This window comes from Melitaea cinxia, chromosome 24 (genome assembly GCF_905220565.1).
Source record: "Melitaea cinxia chromosome 24, ilMelCinx1.1, whole genome shotgun sequence".
Lineage (NCBI taxonomy): Eukaryota > Metazoa > Arthropoda > Insecta > Lepidoptera > Nymphalidae > Melitaea > Melitaea cinxia.
In genome coordinates this window covers 4625827-4648034 of record NC_059417.1, presented here as the reverse complement: position 1 = coordinate 4648034, position 22208 = coordinate 4625827, and the positions used below count along the sequence as shown (strand labels likewise).

Genomic DNA, 22208 nt, shown 5'->3' with positions numbered 1-22208 from the left:
TAACCTGGAGTCAGCCATTGCATTTTTCGCTTACGGCTATAAAATTCCACTTTTCATCACATGTCACAATTTGATCCAATATTCCTTCATTTCTGTATCGATTTAACAAGGCAACGCAAGTTTCAAAACGTGTTTCTTTCTGCAACTCAGTCAAATCATGAGGCACCCATTTTTTATTTCTTTTTATTTTATTGATTTGATGCAAATTAATATTGTTGGTACGGTAACGTTAAACCATGCCGCTAAATTCTGGGTAGTTTGACTCGGATCGGCTTCCACCATCTCTTTTAATTCATTGTTGTTCACCTGTGTGGGCAGTCTTCCACGTGGTTCGTTCTTCAAATCAAAGTTTCCATCACGAAAATGTTTAATCCAAAATCGCACAGTGCGTTAATTAGCAGTCCCATCTCCAAACGTAACATTGATATTGCTGTTTCTGCCACGTTAGTTCCGCGTCGGAATTCCTTTATAAAAAATCACTCGAATTTTCGAAGGATCCATCTTTCTTGTATAAGCTGAATAAAAAAAAAACTGAGAGTTAATAATGGAATGTTGCACATTTTTTAAAAGAAGAACTACACAGGTACCATGTGAAAAAAGTTTCACTCAAAAATTTCAAACCATGAAGGTTCTATGTCAATTCGAAGTACCTATTACAATAATACGGCAATTTTATACTTTAACCCCTATTATTTCGACTGCAAACGGCACAAACATGTAATTTGGAATAAGTGACATACATTTGTGCCGTTAAGTCGTTTTAGCTTATTCCGCTGCGGCTCCCACTTTTAAGGCATTTCCCTGATATGAGACGGAGCAAGTGTGTCAACGCAGGTTGCGTCCAATAAAAGCGCCCGTCCCCTTTGCCAGAGAACCAACGTCAATCCATCAGGTATCGTGCCATCATCGCGACGAATTCCAGTAGGCTCAATAAGAGCGGAAACGTCGATGGTGGCAAGAGCTAGGCATTTAGGGAACTGTGGCGAGAAAACCTACCTGAACTCTTGTTGCAGGAAAGGCCGTGTAGTCCGAAAGAATCAACCTCTTTTACGCACGGACATCTGTGTTCAAAGCACAGTGGAGCTCCCAACGGTGACCCATAGCAATTCTAAAACTTTCATTGTCTAAAAGTGTCCCAACCAAATGTCGTGTATTTTTGACGGCATTACGGGTAACCAGTGACCTGACCTTTATTTGATACAGCTAGAAGCCGGACACGGTTTTTGTCACTTGTAAGATTTAGTGTCAAATTTATATGAACTATTGCCATTTCCCAAAGTTTTTGTTTAAATAATATAAATTTTTATGACCTTTCGTAATGAAGAATATTAATATAATTAACAAATATTACGATAAGTTATATTAAAAGCAGTCCCTTTAGGCAAGGTTCCGAAGATACTGGCAGCATTCCCCCTTTGAATAGCTAGACTAATTCTTTGTACGAAGTAGCTGCCAGCTCTTCGGTCTCCTGTGACGTCGAATAAATTTTTTGCTATTTCCTTAAAAAGTTTTATAGCGCTAGGGCCCCACGGACCAAGGGTCTCGACACCGAACGGGACAAAATCATATTCGGAGCCTAGACCCCTATATTTGTCTGCTTTTCTTTTTTCAGCCGCTTCACAAGCCGCACCAGCTCTGTTGTTGGTTCCATGTAGACGGGAAGGGGCCAGCGTGTCTGAACAGGTTGCATCCCATACAAGCACCCGGCCCATCTTCCATAGAATCAAACTCATACCGTCCGGTCTCATGCCATCGTCTCTTGCAATACCAGTCGGCTCAAGTAGACTTGGCACGTTGACGGTGGCAAGGGACCAGCGTATGATATCATTAAGTGTGGCATGTCTCGAGAAGCGGCCTGCATTTTTTAGGCATGACAGACCGTGATGTCGACATCACTGCCACAGGGACATTTAGGAGCGCAGACCGGAACCCCAAGTCGTAGACAGGTTGCGATTCGGAGCGTGTCAGGCTCAAGAAATGTTCCTGTATTTGATGAAGGGTACGCGTGAATCCAGTAGCCGGGCTCATGCGTACCCACGGCCACAAGCCTAGCACGCGCCGAACCTGTACTACAGCTTAAAAGATTGTCATAAGTCAATTTGCAGTTTATATCGTCCCAGCTCGTCTGTGAATTTGGAGAAACTGGAAAATTTTGACCTGGGCATGCAATTAAGAAAGTGTTTCTAGCTTCTTCCAAACCAGCAATCTCAAAGTTTGAAGGGGATGCCCCTAAATTTTTTTTATGAGATTTGTTGAACTATGGACAGAAGATAGGAAGGCTGGTAAAGCGACACTGGAAATTTTGCGAATCCCTAAACCATCATAACGGATAGGTAGGAATGCTTGGGTCCAAGATTGCTTGTTCAGTTGCATATTAAGAATCGATTCTAAGCTAATTTTGATTAAGTCGTCTACTTGTGTTAAAAGATCTGGGTGATTCCAAAAGGAGCAGCAACGGGGCGCTTACGTAAATTTTGGGACGAAAAGACAGTACCTATTTTAAGATGCAAAGTGCATAATGTGTACTAATTTCAAGGAGACGGTCAACTGAATTTTGAAATTTAGTGATTGAATTATTAATATATTCAGAAATAGATTCATCAAAAATTGGAGAATCTAAAAGGTAACGGGAATTATTGTTAACTATTTTAATATTTGGAGCCAAAATATTAAATTTTTGTTTTACGTCATTTAAATTTAAGTCGAAGTTAAAAAGTTTGCATTTGTTAAAATTAAGTTTTTTTTTTTTATGACTAATAGGCAGGCATTTGACCACAATCTCACCTGATGTTAAGTGACGATGCGGTCGAAGGTGGAGCATGCCTGCCTAATAACAGCCTATTCACTCTGGCCTTGAAGGCACCCAGATTGTATCGTTCGGGAAACACAGACGCGGGCAACGAGTTCCATTCCTTAGCTGTGCGCATCAGAAAAGTAGAGCCAAAGCGTTTTGTGCGCGTAGGTGGCATATCGACGACATAAGGATGGAACGATCGACCGCGCCTAGTGTCCCGATGGCGGAAGGTTGTTGGGGGAATTAGATCGTGTAATTCCTTCGCACACTCACCGAAATATATTTTGTAGAACACCGACAGACGAGCTACCCTACGCCGATGATCGAGACTCTGCAACTTGGTGTCTGTCAGAGTAGGGTCACCTATGAGTCTCTTAGCTCGTTTTTCCACCGAGTCCAAAGTTGCCAGTTGGTATTTGGCGGATCCATCCCAAAGATGGCAGCAATACTCCATACAAGACCGAACTTGTGCTTGGTATAGTTGAATCAGCTGTTCTGGAGTGAAGTATCGCCTGACCTTAGAGAGAATACCTAGTTTTTTTGCTGCAGTTTTTGCTTTGGACTCGATGTGTTGCCCAAAGTTCAGATTGGACGATAGCTCTACACCGAGGAGCTGTAGGGAGTCGGTAATTTCCACAGAAACATCCCGGAAAGTCGGAGCCAGGTGTAAAGGGCTCCGTTTAGAGGAGAACACACACGCCTGTGTTTTTGTAGCGTTGAACGTGACCAGATTGGCATCGCCCCATTCGGAGACTGCCTGGAGGGCGACGTTCAAGCGGCTGACCATATCCTCTCGACAAGACTGGATAACATCCTTACTAGCCCTTGCACTCGAAAAGTATCTGTCCGTCACTGTGCAGTCGTCAGCGTACCCAAAGGTACCGGGGACGAGCAGATCGTTAATATGCAGCAGGAAGAGGGTAGCGGACAAGACTGATCCCTGAGGAACACCAGCGTCGATAGCCTTTTGGTCCGACGAGTACCCGTCAAGTCCAAACCAATGGCTTCAAATTTATTTTTGATTAAAAAAAGGTCCGAAAACACAGCATCCACATCACCTCCTAGGGTTCCGTCGTCCAACTACCAGACGTTGAATTTAGAATTTAGATTTTTAATTATCAGATTTATAGCTAAACTAAAAATTGAAGGCCCAAGGGGATCACCCTGTTGACAACCTACTTCCGAGGACAGTTCATTAGAACGATATAATAATTTTGTTGGGTCAGCGTAACTGAGAAGATAATTATATATTTCCGGTATATGCTGTTTTATTTCTGTCAGCGGGGTATTCCTATTTACCAAATTCAAAAGTTTTTGTTTTGTAACGTCCTTCGAGACATCTTCATTAGGACACATCTGTAATTTGGACCTAATTAGATTTTAAGATGTTAGAACATACACCCTTGATACTATGCACAGAAGCAAGAAACGCAGGAAGAGCGACACTAGAAATTTTCCTCACGCCGATGCCACCGTCTCTAATAGGTGGACAGTAATCAAATTCAAATCTATAATGTACTTAGATAAAATAAATATACTGTTTTACTATAATAAATATACTGTTTTACTATAATAAATATACTGTTTTACTATAATAAATATACTGTTTTACTATTATTTATTGAATAATCACTACATAGTATAAAACAGTCGCTTTCTCTGTCCCTATGTCCCGATGTATGCTTAAATCTTTAAAAATACGGAACGGATTTTGATGCGGTTTTTTTTTTTAATAGATAGATATGCGGTTAATTTTTAATTAATAATGCGGTTAATATGCGGATATTATATGCGGATAATGCGGTTTTTTTTTAATGGAACGATGTACACACTAGATCGAAATTTTTTATATGATAATTTTTATATTCGGTTTAAGCGAATCGTGGCGCCATCTATAGTGAGCTCTTTACAGAAACCCGTAACTATTCAAAGTTTCATATTACAATGAAAATCTTTGACAGGAGACGACACCATGCTATTTTTTAATATCTACGATTTTATTTTTGTGTTATGTGTATGTTTGTTTATGGAACGTTTAATAGCTTAATTGGCTAGAGCGCCGACACGGTCAGTCGGAGACGCGGGTTCGAACCCCGCTGGAGCGATCAATTTTTGATATGATATTCAAAAATGTTTGTGCTGTGTGGCTACGGCACTAAAGAATTTAGCCACCCCCTCTCTTCCCGTGGGTGTCGTAAGAGGCGACTAAGGGATAACAAGGTTCCACAACCATCTTGGAACTTAAGAAGCCGACCGATGGCGGGATAACCATCCAACTGCTGGCTTTGAAATACACAGGCCGAAGACGGGCAGCAGCGTTTTCGGTGCGACAAAGCCAATACTGCGGTCACCAACCCGCCTGCCCAGCGTGGTGACTATGGGCAAAACACATGAGTTCACGTTATTTTTGGCGTAAACTTGTGGAGGCCTATGTCCAGCAGTGGACTGTATAGGCTGTAATGATGATTCAAAAATGTTTAGAATTCCTAATGTGTAGGTAACACAAAAATAAAATCGTAGATATTAACAATATTTTTAATCTGTACTTAAATACCAATTTTCACCGCGTTCCACTAATCTTCCGCTTCACAGCGCCCAAATATGCGTTCCACTTATAAAATTCGCCCATAACGTGCGCGACGTTTTTACGTTACCGGAACGGCAATTTTAGCGGTCGGGATCAACGGTGTTGTGGGCTTTAGGTGGAACGCGCCCATTGTTATTATCCCAAATGAAATGATTTTTAAACAAACAATATTAAAACATGATTTTGAGAACCAAGACTATAAAGAATATAAAGAAATAAAATTTTATTTTTTATGGAAATAAGTATCCATAAAGATTAATTCATAACGATTTCTAAAAATTTGTCCGATCCCCTATTCGTAAAGTAGCTTGGGTCTACAAATTTTCATCAAACTTTGTAAATTTATTCTTTTGTAGGAGTGTATTATATAACTTAATTCACCAAAGGCTGAAGTTATTTAGATGCAAATTTTATTATAATGATAAGATTTATTTAGTTGCCCAATTGTGCTTTTAGGTAGAAAATAACAACTATATAACAGGATAGAAGTATTTCAAGTAAAGAAAATGTGTTTGTAGTTTCATTTATAGTTCTGATTATATTTTTATAGCTTTGCACACTACATTAGCTATACCCGTATCGAGAATTTTCAAAGCAAAAATAGTTGCGCGTCTCGTCAAACCGAAACTACTGACAAAGATTCAGCCTGTTATTAACCACTGAAAAATAACTTCTGGTTTTAAAGTACATAAAGTAATGTGATTTTTAATTTAAATAAATCATAAAAAATCACAGAAAAAAAAACAACTAAGTTTAACTACATTTAATTATATTTACATATTTACAAAAATACTCTCCACATTACTACATAGAGTAAACTTATTCACACAACAATAAAATTTAAGTTCCTTGACATTATAATGAATTTCAGTTCCAGACACTACAACACTTACACAATTCACATAATTGATTCACGCTGTAACATCCTACAGCTGGGCCTATAAGCCTCTTTCTCCATGTAGATCACATGAGCCACCACTAAAAGAAACACACAGGGCACGTTTAGAGTCCGGGGCTAGCCCAATTAGCCACAATAGACTTCGCAAAAAATTCCAACGAGTAAACACTTCTATAGAAATTTTATTTTTACATTTTTTGACATCTATTATTAAAAAACTCGATTGAAAAAAAATTGGGGCTCCAATCCTTTTGTTTAAAAACTCGAGACCTCTAAATACGGCCCTGAAAAAACACAAAGACAGCATGGTTCCGTCTCGCCCGCGCCTGGCGGTTCCACGGGCGCTCTGTGTGTCAGAAGAAGTGGTGGTATGAGTGTGTGTGTGAATGTCACATGCGTCTCCGTTTTGCTGGAGTCGTTGCTGGTGGTGTTGAAGTGTTAGCTCGTCGACGACCCCGTCTAGAGCCGCTGTCCTCATCTATTAGTGGGGAATCCCATGCTGTGGATAAAAATTGTTTGATTATTCTTATGTGTGGGATTGTCCATTAATCGAGTGATATTTTTACCGACTTTTTAACCCCCTTTCCTCCTTGGTGATGTTTTAACGACTTTTTTTGGTTTTGATATCGCGCGTTCAACGAAAAATAAATACACGCGATATCTCAATATAGCCAACTTTTTTCTGAAGCACTCCCCATTCTTTCAGGCTTCACGTGATTAATGGACGACCCCTGTGATAATTCACATTTCACTGGTTACCAATTTTTTTTTGTTTTTTTTTATAATTGAAAGCGGTGTTTTTCATGTGGCCCTATTCAAATTTGATCAAGATCAGACAAGCACTATTTGACTTTTTTTCAATACATGCAATACAAAAATTTATTACAAATTTTGGTGGAAAAACAATTTGCTGTTGATAAAGACGGAAACAATTATCTATTATTAAAAAAAGATTGCCATTTGATTCTATTTTGAGCCTTTCATACCCAGTTAGACCTTACTATTTCCACGACGTCATCTGCCCAGCGTGTTAGGGGCTGACTTCTCCTCCTTTTGCCTTCTGGACCTTTCCATGTGATTACTTGGTCACATTGTATTATATATATTGGGATGAGCATCTCTCGTCCTGTAGTCTAGCGACGCGTCCAGACCCTTTTTTATTTAAGTTTCTAGGTCTTGCTAAGTGCGTCTATAACTTTCTGACTCTTCTCTTTTTTTCTGATTTATTTAATTTTTTTATTTTCATCATACTTCGTTCCATACCTCTTTGAAATGTAGCTATTAAACTTTTCGCCTTTGATGAAAACTTCTATGTTTGGCGTTTGGCACAGGTCAATGTAAAGAGTATACACATGTTCATCACTTACTTTTTGACCTGAATTAGTAGGTCGCTTTTCAGTGTTCCTTTTTGCCTCCGGTACCTATTCCAAGTATTTTTGATTCTTCTTTAAATTTCCTTTTCATTATATTTTTGATCGAAACTTATTTGTTTTCCTAACTATGAGTACTGGTTGACATACTCTATATGTTCATCATCTATTGTTATTGGGTTTTTGTTACTAGTTGTCATTACTTCAGTTTTGCTGTAGTTTATTTCTAGTCCTACTTTTTTAGTTTGAACTATTATTAGCAAATAAGTGCAAGTCATCAGCAAATCTAAGGTGTGTTAGATATTTCTAAAAACTGATTTTAGTACCGCTATGAAAATCCTCGGGGACAGTAGGTCTCCCTGTCTTACTCCTCTTGTAATTGGAAATGTTAGGCCAATGTTATCCACTTGTATTTTGCTTGCGCTGTTGTCGATGTCGATGTTTTTTATTACTGCCAGGTAGGTATTATGTACTTCATCATTATCATCATCATTACAGCCTATACAGTCCACTCTTGGACATAAGCCTCCACAAGTTTACGCCAAAAATAACGTGAACTCATGTGTTTATTTTATTATACATTACATTATGTACTTGTTGGTCTTGTAATGTTTCCCAGATGGCAGAGTGTAGTATTGTGTCGAAAGCTTTTTTTTGTAGTCTATATAAGCAATATATAGTGGTGTTAAATACTCGGTGTTTCTCTATGATTAGTTGATGGTGTGTATGTGGTCTGCCGTTGAGAATTCTTTTCTGAAGCCTGCTTATTCTATCTGTTGGTGTTTTTCTAGTATAATGCTTATTATTTTATCCACAATTGATGTAAAGAGTTTATAAAAGTGAGGCATTAGGCTTATCGGTCTATAATTGCTGACGTCTTTTAGATTCCCCTTTTTATGCAATAAAATGATGTTGGATTTTAACCATTATTTTCGTATCTTGACTATGTTTAATATTTAGGTTAAATAGGTATGTTAGGGAGTCTGCTGCTTTGATAGCTTCATTAGTCAGGTTGTCCGGAACTGGTTTTTTTTCTAGTTTCAAATGTTGGATGGCCTTTAATACTCCTTTTTTTTCTGTGATGCGTTCTATCTCTTCTTGTTGTTGTATGTTACTGTTTGCATTCATTTCTACTGGCGTGCTGTATAGATTTCTGTAGAAAATTGTTGCTATGACGAGGACTTCTTGTCAGTTGTGGGCAGTTTTTCTTTGGATGCCTTCTTTAAGCTGCCTGTTTTGATGAGACGTTTCTCCAGGGTTTTAATTCTTTAGTTTTTGTAATCATTTTCAGTCATTTTATGTATTTATTTGTTACTTTGTATAAAGCCCTCAGTTAGTTTTTCATAGACCGTAATTTTGGTTTATTTTTTTGCAAGTGTTTCCTGCGAACCAATAGTTCTTTTGTTCGCTCTGTTAAAACATGGTTTTCGTCTTTCATATTTCTTATCTTTTTTTTTTGTAATGTATTGCAAGCTTGAGTTTATAGCAGTTGTCACTATCGTAGTATTGTTGAACTGTATTAGTTTGTTTCTAGTTGAGAAGATCCGGTAAATATTTTTGATAGGTGAGATTTGTATTTCTCAATGTTATCAGTATTACATAGTTTTGATTTTACGAGGGGAGGTCCAAAAGTTCGTGGAATGGAAAGGTTTGAAATAAAATTAACCAATAAATCTATTTTTCCTTTTCAATAAAGTCACCCTTAAGCTGAATACATTTATTAGATCTATGAATCTTTCTAAGCAATCGTAAAAATATTTTTTATCTTTTGCGTCTGAATGAGCCAAAATTGCCTCCTTTACCCCCATTGTCATCGGAAAATTTCCTCCTCCTTTTTAAATTAGAAAACAAATAAAAATCACTTGGGGCCAGATCTGGACTGTAGGGTGGGTGGACTAGTGATTCGAAGCCATGCGTGTGCAGAGCAGCCATTGCAACTCTGCTCTTGTGAACCGGCGCGTTGTCTTGCAAGAGCAACACACCCTTAGTCAATTTGCCTCGACGTTTTTCCTTGATGGCCTCCTTAAATTTTTCTAATATCGTTGCGTAGTATTCTCCGGTTATGGTCCTTCCCTTTTCTTTGTAATCAATCAGTAATATCTCCTCACAATCCCAAAACACAAGAGCCATCAACTTTCCAGCCGACTCCGACACTGAATTTCTTTGGCGGTGGTGTCCCCTTTTTATGCCATTGCATGGACTCTTGTTTGGACTCAGGCTCAAAGTGATAAACCCATGTTTCATCTCCGGTAACAATCCGCTCCAAAATCTGAACAGGTTCGTCTCCACACAACTCCAAAAATTGTTTTGACGCATCGACGCATTGCTGTTTCTGAAGCGGCGTAAGCATTCTCGGTACCCATCTTGCACTGACTTTTGTCATACCCAAGTGGTCATGTAGGATTCGCAAAATGGTAGTATTTGATACTCCAACTAATGCAGATAACTGTTTTTTCTTCAAACGGGTGTCTTCCGGTACAATTTTTTCCACTTTTTCGATGATGTCTGATGTGGTGGCCTTAACTGACCTTCCCGAGCGGGGGTCGTCTTCAATCGACTCTCGACTATGTTTAAAAAGACCATGCCACTTGTAAATCATTGATTTACTAGGGCACTGTTCCCCATAAACGGTTTCCATTTCATTCAAAATGCTTTAAGCGCTCTTTCCTTGCTTGGTAAAGAATTTTATCACAGCACGATGTTCAATTTTCTCCATAGTTTCAGTTTTCTTACGGATTTACTTGTTAGCAGGCGAGTATTCGTAAAACTGAAACTCAGTTTATATACTAATGATGAGTCCCTAATTAGTATGACACTAAGCGAGCTACCCTATCCCCACTCCATCCCCTCCATTCCACGAACTTTTGGTCCTCCCCTCGTATGTTGGTTTATATATTCATCATTATCATCATTACAGCCTATACAGTCCACTGCTGGACATAGGCCTCCACAAGTTTACGCTAAAAATAACGTGAACTCATGTGTTTTGCCCATAGTCACCACGCTGGGCAGGCGGGTTGGTGACCGCAGTACTGGCTTTGTCGCACCGATGACGCTGCTGCCCGTCTTCGGCCTATGTATTTCAAAGCCAGCAGTTGGATGGTTATCCCGCCATCGGTCGGCTTCTTAAGTTCCAAGGTAGTTGTGGAACCTTGTTATCCCTTAGTCGCCTCTTACGACACCCACGGGAAGAGAGGGGGTGGCTAAATTCTTTAGTGCCGTAGCCACACAGCACTCAGCAGGTTTATATATTAGTATAATTATTTTATGTTGATTTTATGATGTTTAATTTGTTGAAATGAGATCTGCTTTTTTTGTTTTTTTGTATGTTCACTGTTGATCTGACCATTCTTTGGTCTGATGGGTAGTTTACATTAAGAATACTCTGCAATATTTTAGGTTCATTGGAAACCTTTGTTTAGTACCGAATCCATCTCGTTTTTTATTTTGCTATTCGGCGAACGCCAGGTCCTTTTTGATTTGGTCTTTATTTATAGTATGTGTTTATGACCCATATGTTGTTCTACTAGTTTCTCGCCTCGTTCATTTCTTGTGCCATAGCTACGGCTTATTACTATGCTTGCCTCGTCTGGTGATCCCATGCCAATCTTGGCATTAAAGTCTTCTATTATTATAATGTTTTTATGAGCCATTTCCATTGATGTGTTTAAAGTATCGTAACACTTTTGTATATCATCGTCGCTTGCAGTTTCTGTTGGGGCATAAATACTTGGATAGTAGATATTAGTTTACAAAATTTACGTTTATTATAGCTACTCTTTCTGATAAGCCGATGAAGCATTCAAGATTTTGTTTTACGTGTTTTTTAAAGAGGAAGCGTGCTCAGAACTAGCCCGCTGTTCGCCTTTGTTGCATAGTATGAAGTCTTGGTATTCGTCTATAGACTCTCTTTGTCTCCTAACCTCTGCTTATCCTATGATGTCGTGTTTAACTGTCTCCACTGCTTTTGTTAGCTCTATGAATCTTTCGTGACTGGATAATGATTTTGTGTTGTATGTTGCTAAGTAAAATTTGTTGTAGTTATCTCGATTTTGAGTTCGATTTTTGTTTCTCTCTGGAAGGTTGCGGTCAATTTTCCCTACAGCTTTCCGGCTTGGGGAAGGAGAATTTGTTGTTTTATGTTTTATGGTTGTTGTTTTTGCCCTGAACAGTCTTTCGGGGCCTGGTGGGAGCTAGTTGTTATTGTTGTCAGATTGTGAGTTTTTTCTAGAACGGCTCATGAACTCGAGAGCGTTGGTTTTGTTATGGTATGTATGTTTTGGTGTTTTTGATGGAGAATTTTCTTTTCTCATGGTTTGTTCTTTCTTTTATAATTAATGTGTGTGTTCGGATGATAGCTTGGTTTCCGTTTTTATTTCTTTTTGTTTTTTTTTCTTTAAGTTCGTTTCTTATTTGTAAAATGTCCTTGGGGAAATCTACAGTGGCGTATATATTCTCTGTAAAGTGTTTATTGTTTTGTAAGATTGTAAGTCTTCTCCATGCTAGGATAAATTTTATCATTATTGGTCTTCGTTACTTGCTTTCTCTTCTCCCCAAACTATAGACCTCACTTATTACCCACTTGTCAAAGTCTTGTATATTCGCTTCTTTGGTCATTTTGTTTAGGATTTCCAATACCAATTCCAAGAGATTGTGGGGTTTTTCGTCGCCTTCGTCTGTACCGTGGAGTATGAGTCGTTACTTCTTCTCGAGTCTTTGTTTAAGTATTTAATCTTCTTTTTCAATGTAGCCACTTCGTTTTTAAGTTTTTTGTTCTCGTCCATTATTGGATTCAGTTTGTCTTCTAGTGTTGTTTTCATACATTTAGAGAAATATTCTGTCAGGATTTTAGTTTTAGTGAATTTTTACTTAATTTCATTTATTCTTATGTTGTGCTGGTTTTTTTTTTTTCAATTAAGTATCAATTTGTTTCTGTTCTATTTTAACGTTGTTAATTATATTCTTTCAACTGTATATATATATTTTAAATACAGCAAGTATCATTTATTGGGGCTGGCTACACTATCTTTAGGTTGGCAATACTGTCTTGAAATTTACAACACTGTCTTTTAGTTGACAACACTTTTTTGGTAGCTGGTAATGTTCTTTTGTATCAGGTACTACTGAGTTTTATGTTTCTGTTTACATATTATGTATTTATATAGATACATTTTATTGAATCAAGTTATTTTTTCACTTTTCTTTCATTAATCACTATTTTTTATTATGTAATGTTATGATCCAAAGACCTAATGTAATACACTGTTATTTGACTTTGTTTAAGATTCGCAACAATTAGTTAAGTTTTCGGCAAATAAACAAAGAGCTAAACAACAACGTACTTCACTATTAAACTGTCAAACCGGAAGTTATACTTACATAAGTTATACATATACAAACTAAATATTAAAAAATGTCATCTACATGGTGAATTATAACACGGTCTTATCTATAGGTCAGGAAATTAAGCTCAATTTTTATGGTGAGAGATTAGTACGATAATGTCATAACTTTTCGGTCACGACAATGTCAATACGTCACTGCTATCACTGTGTGCGATTACGTGGTGCGGTGGTGACGCTTCATTGTAATCGGTTATATTGAGTGACGTTCTTCATTGTAATTGGTTATATTGAGTTACGTTTTATTGTAATTAGTTTTAAAATATAAAACATAAATGCGTGACGTGTGATAGAAAAAGAGACAGAATGCTATTCGGTCTTTGTTGCATAGCACACCAAACTATCGTCATGCCTCTGGCGGATGTAAACCATTAAGCCACCACTGTAGTTGCCTGACCTGTGTATATGACCATAATTATAACTAGAATTTTAAAAAAATTTGATATAATAGTTGAATTACCTGCAACAGAGCTAACTTTCGATTTGGGAGGTTTGTCTCTTTGTGGCATTGATTTTCTGTTAGAAGAATTCTCTTTGGGTCCTGATGCATTTGAATCTCTTGAATCTCTTCTTCGATCTACAAAATAAATAATGACTCAAAATAGTTTCTACAGTAATCTTTTAAATTAAATTGTTTGATTAGTAAACTTTTAACAAAACTTTTTCTGCAATTTTTAATGCATTAAAAGGAGAAAGGAAAGCTTAATTTAAAAAAATGTCTATTCTAAAGTCATTAAGGCATGAAACTTTATTTCTTTATAATCGATACAATCAGATATTACTGTTATTTTATGACATGTTTTACCATTAGGAAATTGTACAGTACACAATGAGAAAAAAAAAAGTTTTTTAGAATATCATATATAAAAGTAACATATAAAGATTTCGTTACCATATTCTTTCTCTGATTTGATACTAGGAGTGTCTGTGGACGCGTGAGAGCTGCCACTTTCCTTCCTTGTCTTTGTAGCAAGGGCGCCTATGCTATCCTTACGACCTATGTACATAATATCTATATTATTTAATGTCCTTAGGATTCAAATACACTTTTTATACATTGCAATTTGCATATTGTTTATTAATATTGTAAAAACTTATTACAATATGTCTGCAGTGCCTGTCAATATGTACACATAGGAATTTGGGGTACCAATTATTATGGAATTGTAAAATTTATCCAAAAAAGCTTTATTAGTAATAAATATTCAACCTATTTCAAATAAACAATTAAACTTTTTTCTAACGTTTCTATATCATTTCAATCAAAACAATCTTATATTGCCTATTAGAATACTGAAAAAAAAATTACAATGATGTTTATTTTATTCAATAATGTCGCCTTAACCACATGTACAATCATAAGTGACATGTATTATGAAGATTAAGTATTTAACTTATAAAGTAATTTCAATTTTAATTGAAACTTATATCACTTTTGTACCTTTTGGTGTACCATCCTTTGAAGCAGTCCCTCTAGAATTAGTTTTGGGCGTCGATGACTTTGGTGATGGGCTTCTGCCATCTAATAATAAAAGTGAACAAGAATGTAACAATGATATTTTTAAACAAAACAAAACAAACCAAACAAAACTGATAAGAAAATAATTTATTCATTATTATTAACTGTAATAAAAACATATCTACTACATCAAAGTATTATTTTTTGGATAAGTACAGTTATTTATAGTCCATATAGTTTTATTTTGAAACAAGGTTAAAAAAAATAGTTATATTTATGGTTTTCAATCCTATTAATACGAGGGTAGATTGAAAAGTTTGCGTCCTCATATCGACATGATAAAAAAATATGTCTTTTTTCTGCTTTGATTATATTCAGTAACTCTTTAGTCATTGTGTGAAGTATAATTTTAGTGTTACTTTTGGTTGAGTTTACGATTTTGCACGATTGTTTGGACGAATAAAAAAAAAATGGAAAGGACCAAGCTCACCACCACCAAAAAAAGCTAAAGTGATTTTGTTTGTAAGTGAGCTAATTGACCATCAATTAGCCATGAACTTTACTTATTACTGCATACTTTTACATAGTGAAATTAAGAAAAAACGCCCATGAATGTTAACTAAAAAAGTGTTGTTTCATCAAGAAAATGCATGCCCTCGCACATCCTGCGAAACAATGGCTGAAATCCATAATTGGGGGTTCAAATTACTTCCACATCCCACTTTTACGCCTGATTTGGCACCATTTGACTTCCACCTCTTCCCCAATCTAAAAATAATTTAGGAGGACAGAAATTTTCATCAAACAAAGAAATGGAAGCTGCCATTAATGCCTATTTTGAGGTCCAAGGTTTTTTTTTAAATAGTGTAATGGCTTTAAAAACCAGATGGAAGAATTGCATTGAGAAATGTGGTGATTACGTCGAAAAATAAAAATAACTTTAAAACTTTTCAATCAACCGTCGTATATATTATGGTAGAAATATCCGTTGTTTAACGTACCTTCACTATCATCAGCCAACATATTGTCTTTACACTTTTGTTTCATTAAAGCGCCAAATTCATTTTCTGGTAAACTAAACGGTACTTCGTGATTCGGAAACGGTATCGGTTCTGTTTCATCCAACATTGCCATATCGTACAAAGTATCTAAATGCTTCCAAATATCGTGCGTTGATATCTCTTTTGTTATACAGTTAGACAATTCCTCCCAAATACAAACCATCTGAAAATGTTTGTTTATCCCGACCGGCTTATGGTGAGCCATAACATAAAACAATTGGATCTCCATTTCGACATCCCATTCGATCGTATTCCCAGTTTTTGTTTCTGCTTCTTCTTCACTTGATACCATTTTTACAGTTTTAGTATTCTTTCAGGTAATATTTACGATACTTTTTATTAAAATTATATTATCTTCGTTTTACTACAAGAGTAGATATCAAAACGGCAATCAGCTTTCCAAATGCAAAGCCACAGGCCACAGATTATAGATATATTATTTAATTAATAATGACATTATGACAGTTTGGAATTTGAACGTGAAAAAATAATCGATTTATATAATATCGATTACTACCTATATCGATTAATGTAAGATATAAGCCACAGAGTATAGTAATACTTACAGAAATATATAAGCTAATGAAATAAATAAATACTTCTCGTTCTATTATTATAATCTAATACTTTTCAACGAGCAATTCTTAAAATATGTATTTATATATATATATATATATATATTTTTAAGAAAGAAGAGATAGAGATAGTCCTCGATGATGGCGCAATCCTGGATTTATAAATAGGCCGTATACGCCACGGCCTAGGGACGGCAGCGTCCTAGGGGCGGCAGATTTCAGAGGACGGTCACTTGATTTCAGAGGATAAAAGTCAAACACATCCACTGGTTTTCTAATGGTTTTTTTATACTTTCTTATCTTAAATTATAATTTTCCATTTGTAATAAGGGAGGTCCCTTTACTACAAATGTAAAATTATTATTTTAGAAAGGTATGTACATAGGGCGGCAGAAATAAAGCGGCCAACACTCATAAAAATTACAAATCTGGCACTGTGACGGTGACTTTAGTTTTAAATGTCCTAGAGCAATTGCGGCAGTAAAGCTGACCCGTAAAGTTATATGTGTAAGTATAGGTGGGTTTTTTAGGTCTCTGTTTATTAACATGGGGTTTTGCATCAAGCGCTAGAAGTCGATTTTCTTCAAAAAAAAAACATTACTGATCTTATCTTATCTTAGCTTTTTCAATACTGACTTTGTCTTTATTTTCTAATTTTTATTTTCGTAAAATATAATATCCTAATTTTATATTTTAAGTAGGTACCTACTTGGTACCTACGTACATGTGATTTATATTCTATTGTTGTTGATAAATGTCATTGCCTGTTGTCAATGTTATAGCAATTGGAATTTGGAGTCGCTACTCGCTAGACTTGTATTAGATTGTAGACTATCGTAATCCCTCAAACACAACTTGTTTTTCCGCAGCCGTTTTCCACGTGTTTTATTTTCTAGTTTTCTTCCAATTCTGGATAATGGGTGTTGACATAGAAACCTTGTCACCTGGAAATGGTAATACAACAAAAATATGATTAATTCAATGTAAGAGGTACATAGAACTAAAGCCGGAATTATGTTTTTAGGTACTACATACCCGAAACCTGGCCAAACTGTTGTTGTGCATTATACTGGAACTCTCCAGAACGGCAAGAAGTTTGATTCGTCTAGAGATCGTGGACAACCATTCAAATTTACACTAGGAAAAGGAGATGTCATTAAAGGCTGGGACCAGGGATTGGCAAAAGTAAGTGTCTCAAGTAATATTGAAGCGTCATTTATTTATTTTTTAAATATAAGCGTAACTATTAGTTAAGTTAATGGGCTCTATAATCTAGTGCTTAACATGCAAGGGTAATTGATGTTTATTATTATTTAAATTGGCGGGTTTATTAATTATATGATTCAAATTAAATAATATACCAAAATTTATTTACTTTAACAAAATAGTAAAACTCGGTAGATGGCCGTATTTTATAGTCTTGTTTTTTCAAAAAAAAAAACCTTTTTTTAATATTTTAAAGCTATTTTTAGAAATGTGAACAAGGTCTGTTGTTTTTGTGACAATGGACTATTTTTTTAGTCATTTTAAGTAAAGAGTTACTTGCAATTTTTATCAGCTTACTGTTAATTACTACTACATTATTTGTATTTTTTTTTTAAGTTGTAATTAAAATTTAATTCTTTATTAAAATATACTGGATATTTTGATTAACTTAACAATAATAGTGAATGATGTCATAGCAATGTAATCTGGCACAGACTAATAACTTCATTACCATTTACCAAAACACTGAATTTTATTAGATAATAATTATACCCAAAATAGTGGTAATTTCAAGACTAGAAAAGTATTTTTGATTTAATAGACTTGTTTGTAAAGAAATAAGATAGTATTATTTAAATCTCATTGGGATAAAAGTGATAAAAATAAATGTTAAACTACTTACAAGAACCAAAACTGAACATATTGTAACTGAAGTTTATTTTGTACATAATTCATTTTTATTATGGTTTTGACATTTTGTTGACTGAGCACTCAAAAATCTAGACGTGTTATATAGTGATTTTAACATACTCATTTTTAGGACTCAAACATTGATATATGTAGTAAATTGGATTTATAGTAGAATTGTATGTATGATTATAATATAACAAATACCTTTTTTATAAAAAAAAAACTTATATTTACAGATGTCAGTAGGCGAGAGAGCAAGACTAACATGCTCACCTGACTTTGCTTATGGATCTAGAGGTCATCCTGGAGTCATTCCGCCTAACGCTACACTTATCTTTGATGTTGAACTGTTAAGAGTTGAATGAATGGTCTTGCCATATTTATAATATTAGATTTTAATATTGTGTTACAAATTATTTATTGAAAAACAATATAAAATATTACTTTTCACTTATAAGGGGAAGCCCCCTATATCACATGTAGGGCTTGCTTGTAAATGAAAGAGTCATAATTATATTTTCTAAATGCTTGGCTATCTAGAGGTCCCACTTCAGGTGCTTTCATTTATAGCCAAGCCCTACACGTGATATAAATTTCAAGGAAAGCGGTGATGACGAATAGGAGGCCTCTCCTTGTTAGCTTAAAACGGTGTATATTTGGTTGGTGACTTAGGTTTGTATTTATTTTAGAATTTAGATTAATAATTGTTATCATTATATTATTTTAAACGTCACTTTCTCAACAATTATATTTATCGTTTATTTCATTATATCCACAAGCTCATAACTATATATTAGTCTAATTATCAGGATTCATAATTCTAATCTAAGTTGTTATGTTTTAACGGTCACCAATAATAATATTCTCACTTAGACAGGATTTACTGTGATTGTCATTTTGAGTTCCTAGTTGTTTGCCAATGTTCAGATGCCATATTTGCATTAGAGTTTAAAATGTAATGTTTTATTCACATTTGGAACATATTTATTTTATTGAAATAAAATGGGTTTCTTATATATGGATAATTTTGATTATATTAATGATAATTTTAGTAGACCTTCAAAATATTGCTGAATTTTTTAATTTCAGACATTATGGACTTATGTATTGTGATAATTAGTGCTAAATCTGTAATGATCAGCTTTACCTTACTGCTTATAATAGTTTAACTACGATATTATAATCTTTATAATTATATCATTATTAAGATTATTAAATATTAGAAACAGTAATTTAAAACATTAAATTTGAAAGTAAAATGTATTATTAATGTACTAACACTTAATAAAATTATTGATGTATAAATAAACATGAAGTCAAAAGAGTAAGCTTATTCTCAAAAAAAAAAAAAAAATACATTTGGACTAACTAAGAATTTTCATATAAAAAGATAACACCATACTTTTTGTATTTATTATTAAAAGTTATTATGGTGTGCCATTATTTTCCTCAAACTGATACTTTATTATTGGTTCCTACAACAGTAATTTTACTTTTTTTTTGTCTTCTATTGATTGCAAATTTTATTGTGAAATGTGTTTTCTTTGAAAAATAAAACATTTAACAACAATTATATAAATATTTTTTAATTTTGTTTAACAATTAACAGGAATCGTGTTTAAAAGATACATTGTTGATAATTTACCATCTTAATTTAATTTATGTAAATAAAATGATTTATATTACTTATAGATGTTTACATAAGTTTAACCACAAGTTCAATATAAGGATTTAGTATCCCAAGATTTACTAACCACAACCCAAAGCTGAGCAAAAATATTTACTTTATATTGAAATAATAAAACATTTTAATAATAAATAAAAATTTACAAACAAATTCACAACAGGAGATTGGTGTACTCATCAGTCAAAAATTTAATGGAAACATTATAGTCAAAATTTTCATGACTGCACATTCATTTGGGTATTTATCTTTGATATTATAAAGATCGGTAGATACTATATTAAAATTTAGCATTAAAACCGTAATGTAGAAATATATATTTTTGCTACCCCACAATGCAAAGGTATTGCATTTATTTCACTTTCACATAGTCCCTGGACTATAGTTCATTAAAGGAACAACCGTGTTCTTAGTAAACGGAGTCCGACACAGTGGACAGCTCTCAAGAGCTCCATAACAGCAGTTCATACAAAACATATGCCCACATACCAAAACACACGGCTGAACAATTTCTTCTAGACATGCTATACATGACTTACTGTTATCTACTTCATTTGGAAAATCCTTCATGTCATCCATATGTTTCTTGGCTTGATAAAAGCTCTGTCCACAAGATATAAATGCATGTAACAATGTTACAACTCCTAAAAGCCTCAAATGAGCGTAATACGCTGCTGCCGCTGGTCTGACATGTACATAATTAATTCCAGTCACTGTTTTACCTATTTGTAATGGCCCTCTGGTAATGTAAGATAATGCACGATGTATGCTTTCGACTTGAGGAACTATATTATTTAACGCTTTTAAAACTACTAATATAGCATTTTGTGCTTCGGGTTTCAATGTCGCGTTACGTTCGACTTGTTTTTCCATGCGACTAAGCAAACTCCTGGTTAAATTTTCACCAAATGCGGAAAGCAGAATGCTCATAAGTCGACTGCTAAACGATGGCAGTTTATGGTAAGTGTCATCAACTTGTACTATTCCAGAATATTCTTCCCCTAGAGTTTGTAAATCTTTGAGGGTTGTAAACGACTTGTACAATAGTGACGAAACAGGAACTGCATTAGATACCTGATGTGATGGAAGAAGTCGAGCTAACGAACCGGCAAGTTGCTTTTCATATAGATCGTCTTTTTGCCAAGCACGAAGAACTTCAGCTGGTTGTGCTTCTGGTAAAGCCATAATTTGGGTACGCTAGTAATAATAACTCATGGGTAAAAGATTTTTTCTTTTAAGTTTTTTTTTTTTATAATAGCTTTTATATTTACATAGGTTTAGTTGTGCTAATGTCCCCACAGTATTCTATACTCACACGATAAATTTATAATAATTCTGTAATAATCTAAAAACAACAGTATTTTATCCAGTAAGTTTTTTGCAAAGACAATGGTTTGTGGGTTTATCAATGTCAACTTGTCAAGTATGAGTTATTCTTATCTATATAAATAAATAAAATTGGAGTGTCTGTTTGTAATATTAAAATAACTGGTTTTTACTTAATGCATATGGATGTATACACGGTACATATACCAAAATTACAGTTTTTATAATTTTTATCTGTCTGTCTGTCTGTCTCATGTGTCTGTCTTTTTGTCCCGGCTAATCTCTGAAACGGCTGGGCCGATTTTGATTGGCAGATAGCTGATGTAATAAGGAGTAACTTCACTAAATTACTTCAGCCTTTTGCAGTCAACTACTGGACGTAGGCCTCCAAAAGTTCGCGCCAAAAATGGCGTGAACTTATGTGTTTTTCCCATAGTCACCACGCTGGCCACGCGGGTTGGTGATTGTAGGGTTGGCACTGCACTTATCGCACTGAAAATACTATTGCCCATCTTTAGCCTGTATATTTCAAAGCCAGCAGTTGAATGACTATCTCGCCATCGGTCGGCTTTATAGGTTCCAGTGGTAGTGGAATAGTATTATCCATAGAACACTTATATAGGTGTTATCACTTAGTCGCCTCTTATGACACCTACGGGAAGAGAACCTACCCCACCCCAGCCTGCAAAATAATGATACTTGTAATAAAAAAATACTAATCGATTGATTTTCAATGGCTCGATTCAACTACGTTGTCCTTTTGAATTGCTCACCTTAAATTATTTAATTAAAAATTAAAAAAGTCTTTGAAAAATATTCATTTATCAATAATTTAAAACTCCTATATCTTCTGATGTAAACAATATTTTAAATTGCTCAAAGTGTTAAAGAGCTGCTCAAGTTGCATTTTTAATTGCTCATGTATAGTTTGGAACAGATCCACTTTCCTTAATTTTTAAATAAATATAAATAGATTGAATAAATAAAATAATGATGTTTGTAAAATGAACCGATTTTGATAATTCTTGATTCGTTGGAAAGTAGATATCCCTAGTTTGGTACCATGACAAGGAAACCAGGATCTGATGATGGGATCCCAGAGAAATCGAGGGAAACTCTCGAAAAGCCGTATAACTTTTTACTGGGTGTACCGATT

General features: G+C 35.0%; 3 protein-coding genes across 3 annotated transcripts; 1 reads left to right on the top strand and 2 right to left on the bottom strand.

The window, feature by feature from the left end:
* Positions 1–6486: 6486 nt before the first annotated feature.
* LOC123665723 (MRG/MORF4L-binding protein) lies at positions 6487–15994 on the bottom strand. Its single transcript, XM_045599983.1, has 5 exons — positions 15512–15994; positions 14493–14573; positions 13944–14048; positions 13512–13628; positions 6487–6778 (listed from the first exon to the last, which is right to left on the bottom strand). Exons 1-5 carry the CDS (start codon positions 15861–15863, stop codon positions 6669–6671), a joined length of 765 nt encoding a protein of 254 aa, XP_045455939.1. The 5' UTR covers positions 15864–15994; the 3' UTR covers positions 6487–6668.
* Positions 15995–16893: 899 nt separating this feature from the next.
* Positions 16894–19058, top strand: LOC123665725 (peptidyl-prolyl cis-trans isomerase FKBP1A-like). Its single transcript, XM_045599986.1, has 3 exons — positions 16894–17099; positions 17171–17331; positions 18279–19058. Exons 1-3 carry the CDS (start codon positions 17063–17065, stop codon positions 18405–18407), a joined length of 327 nt encoding a protein of 108 aa, XP_045455942.1. The 5' UTR covers positions 16894–17062; the 3' UTR covers positions 18408–19058.
* A 549-nt stretch (positions 19059–19607) lies between these two features.
* LOC123665724 (peroxisome biogenesis factor 10) lies at positions 19608–21152 on the bottom strand. Its single transcript, XM_045599985.1, has one exon. The coding sequence runs from the start codon at positions 20909–20911 to the stop codon at positions 20090–20092; it is 822 nt and encodes a 273-aa protein (XP_045455941.1). The 5' UTR covers positions 20912–21152; the 3' UTR covers positions 19608–20089.
* Positions 21153–22208: the final 1056 nt, after the last annotated feature.

Coding starts and splice junctions, on each gene's coding strand:
- LOC123665725 (XM_045599986.1), top strand. CDS start 17,063: ATGGGTGTTGACATAGAAACCTTGTCACCTGGAAATG. Junction 17,100..17,170: donor AACCTTGTCACCTGGAAATG/GTAATACAACAA, acceptor TTATGTTTTTAG/GTACTACATACCCGAAACCT. Junction 17,332..18,278: donor GGGACCAGGGATTGGCAAAA/GTAAGTGTCTCA, acceptor TTATATTTACAG/ATGTCAGTAGGCGAGAGAGC.
- LOC123665724 (XM_045599985.1), bottom strand. CDS start 20,911: ATGGCTTTACCAGAAGCACAACCAGCTGAAGTTCTTCGTGCTTGGCAA.
- LOC123665723 (XM_045599983.1), bottom strand. CDS start 15,863: ATGGTATCAAGTGAAGAAGAAGCAGAAACAAAAACTGGGAATACGATC. Junction 13,629..13,943: donor CAAATCAGAGAAAGAATATG/GTAACGAAATCT, acceptor TTTATTTTGTAG/ATCGAAGAAGAGATTCAAGA. Junction 6,779..13,511: donor GAAAGTTAGCTCTGTTGCAG/GTAATTCAACTA, acceptor TTTTATCCACAG/CATGGGATTCCCCACTAATA.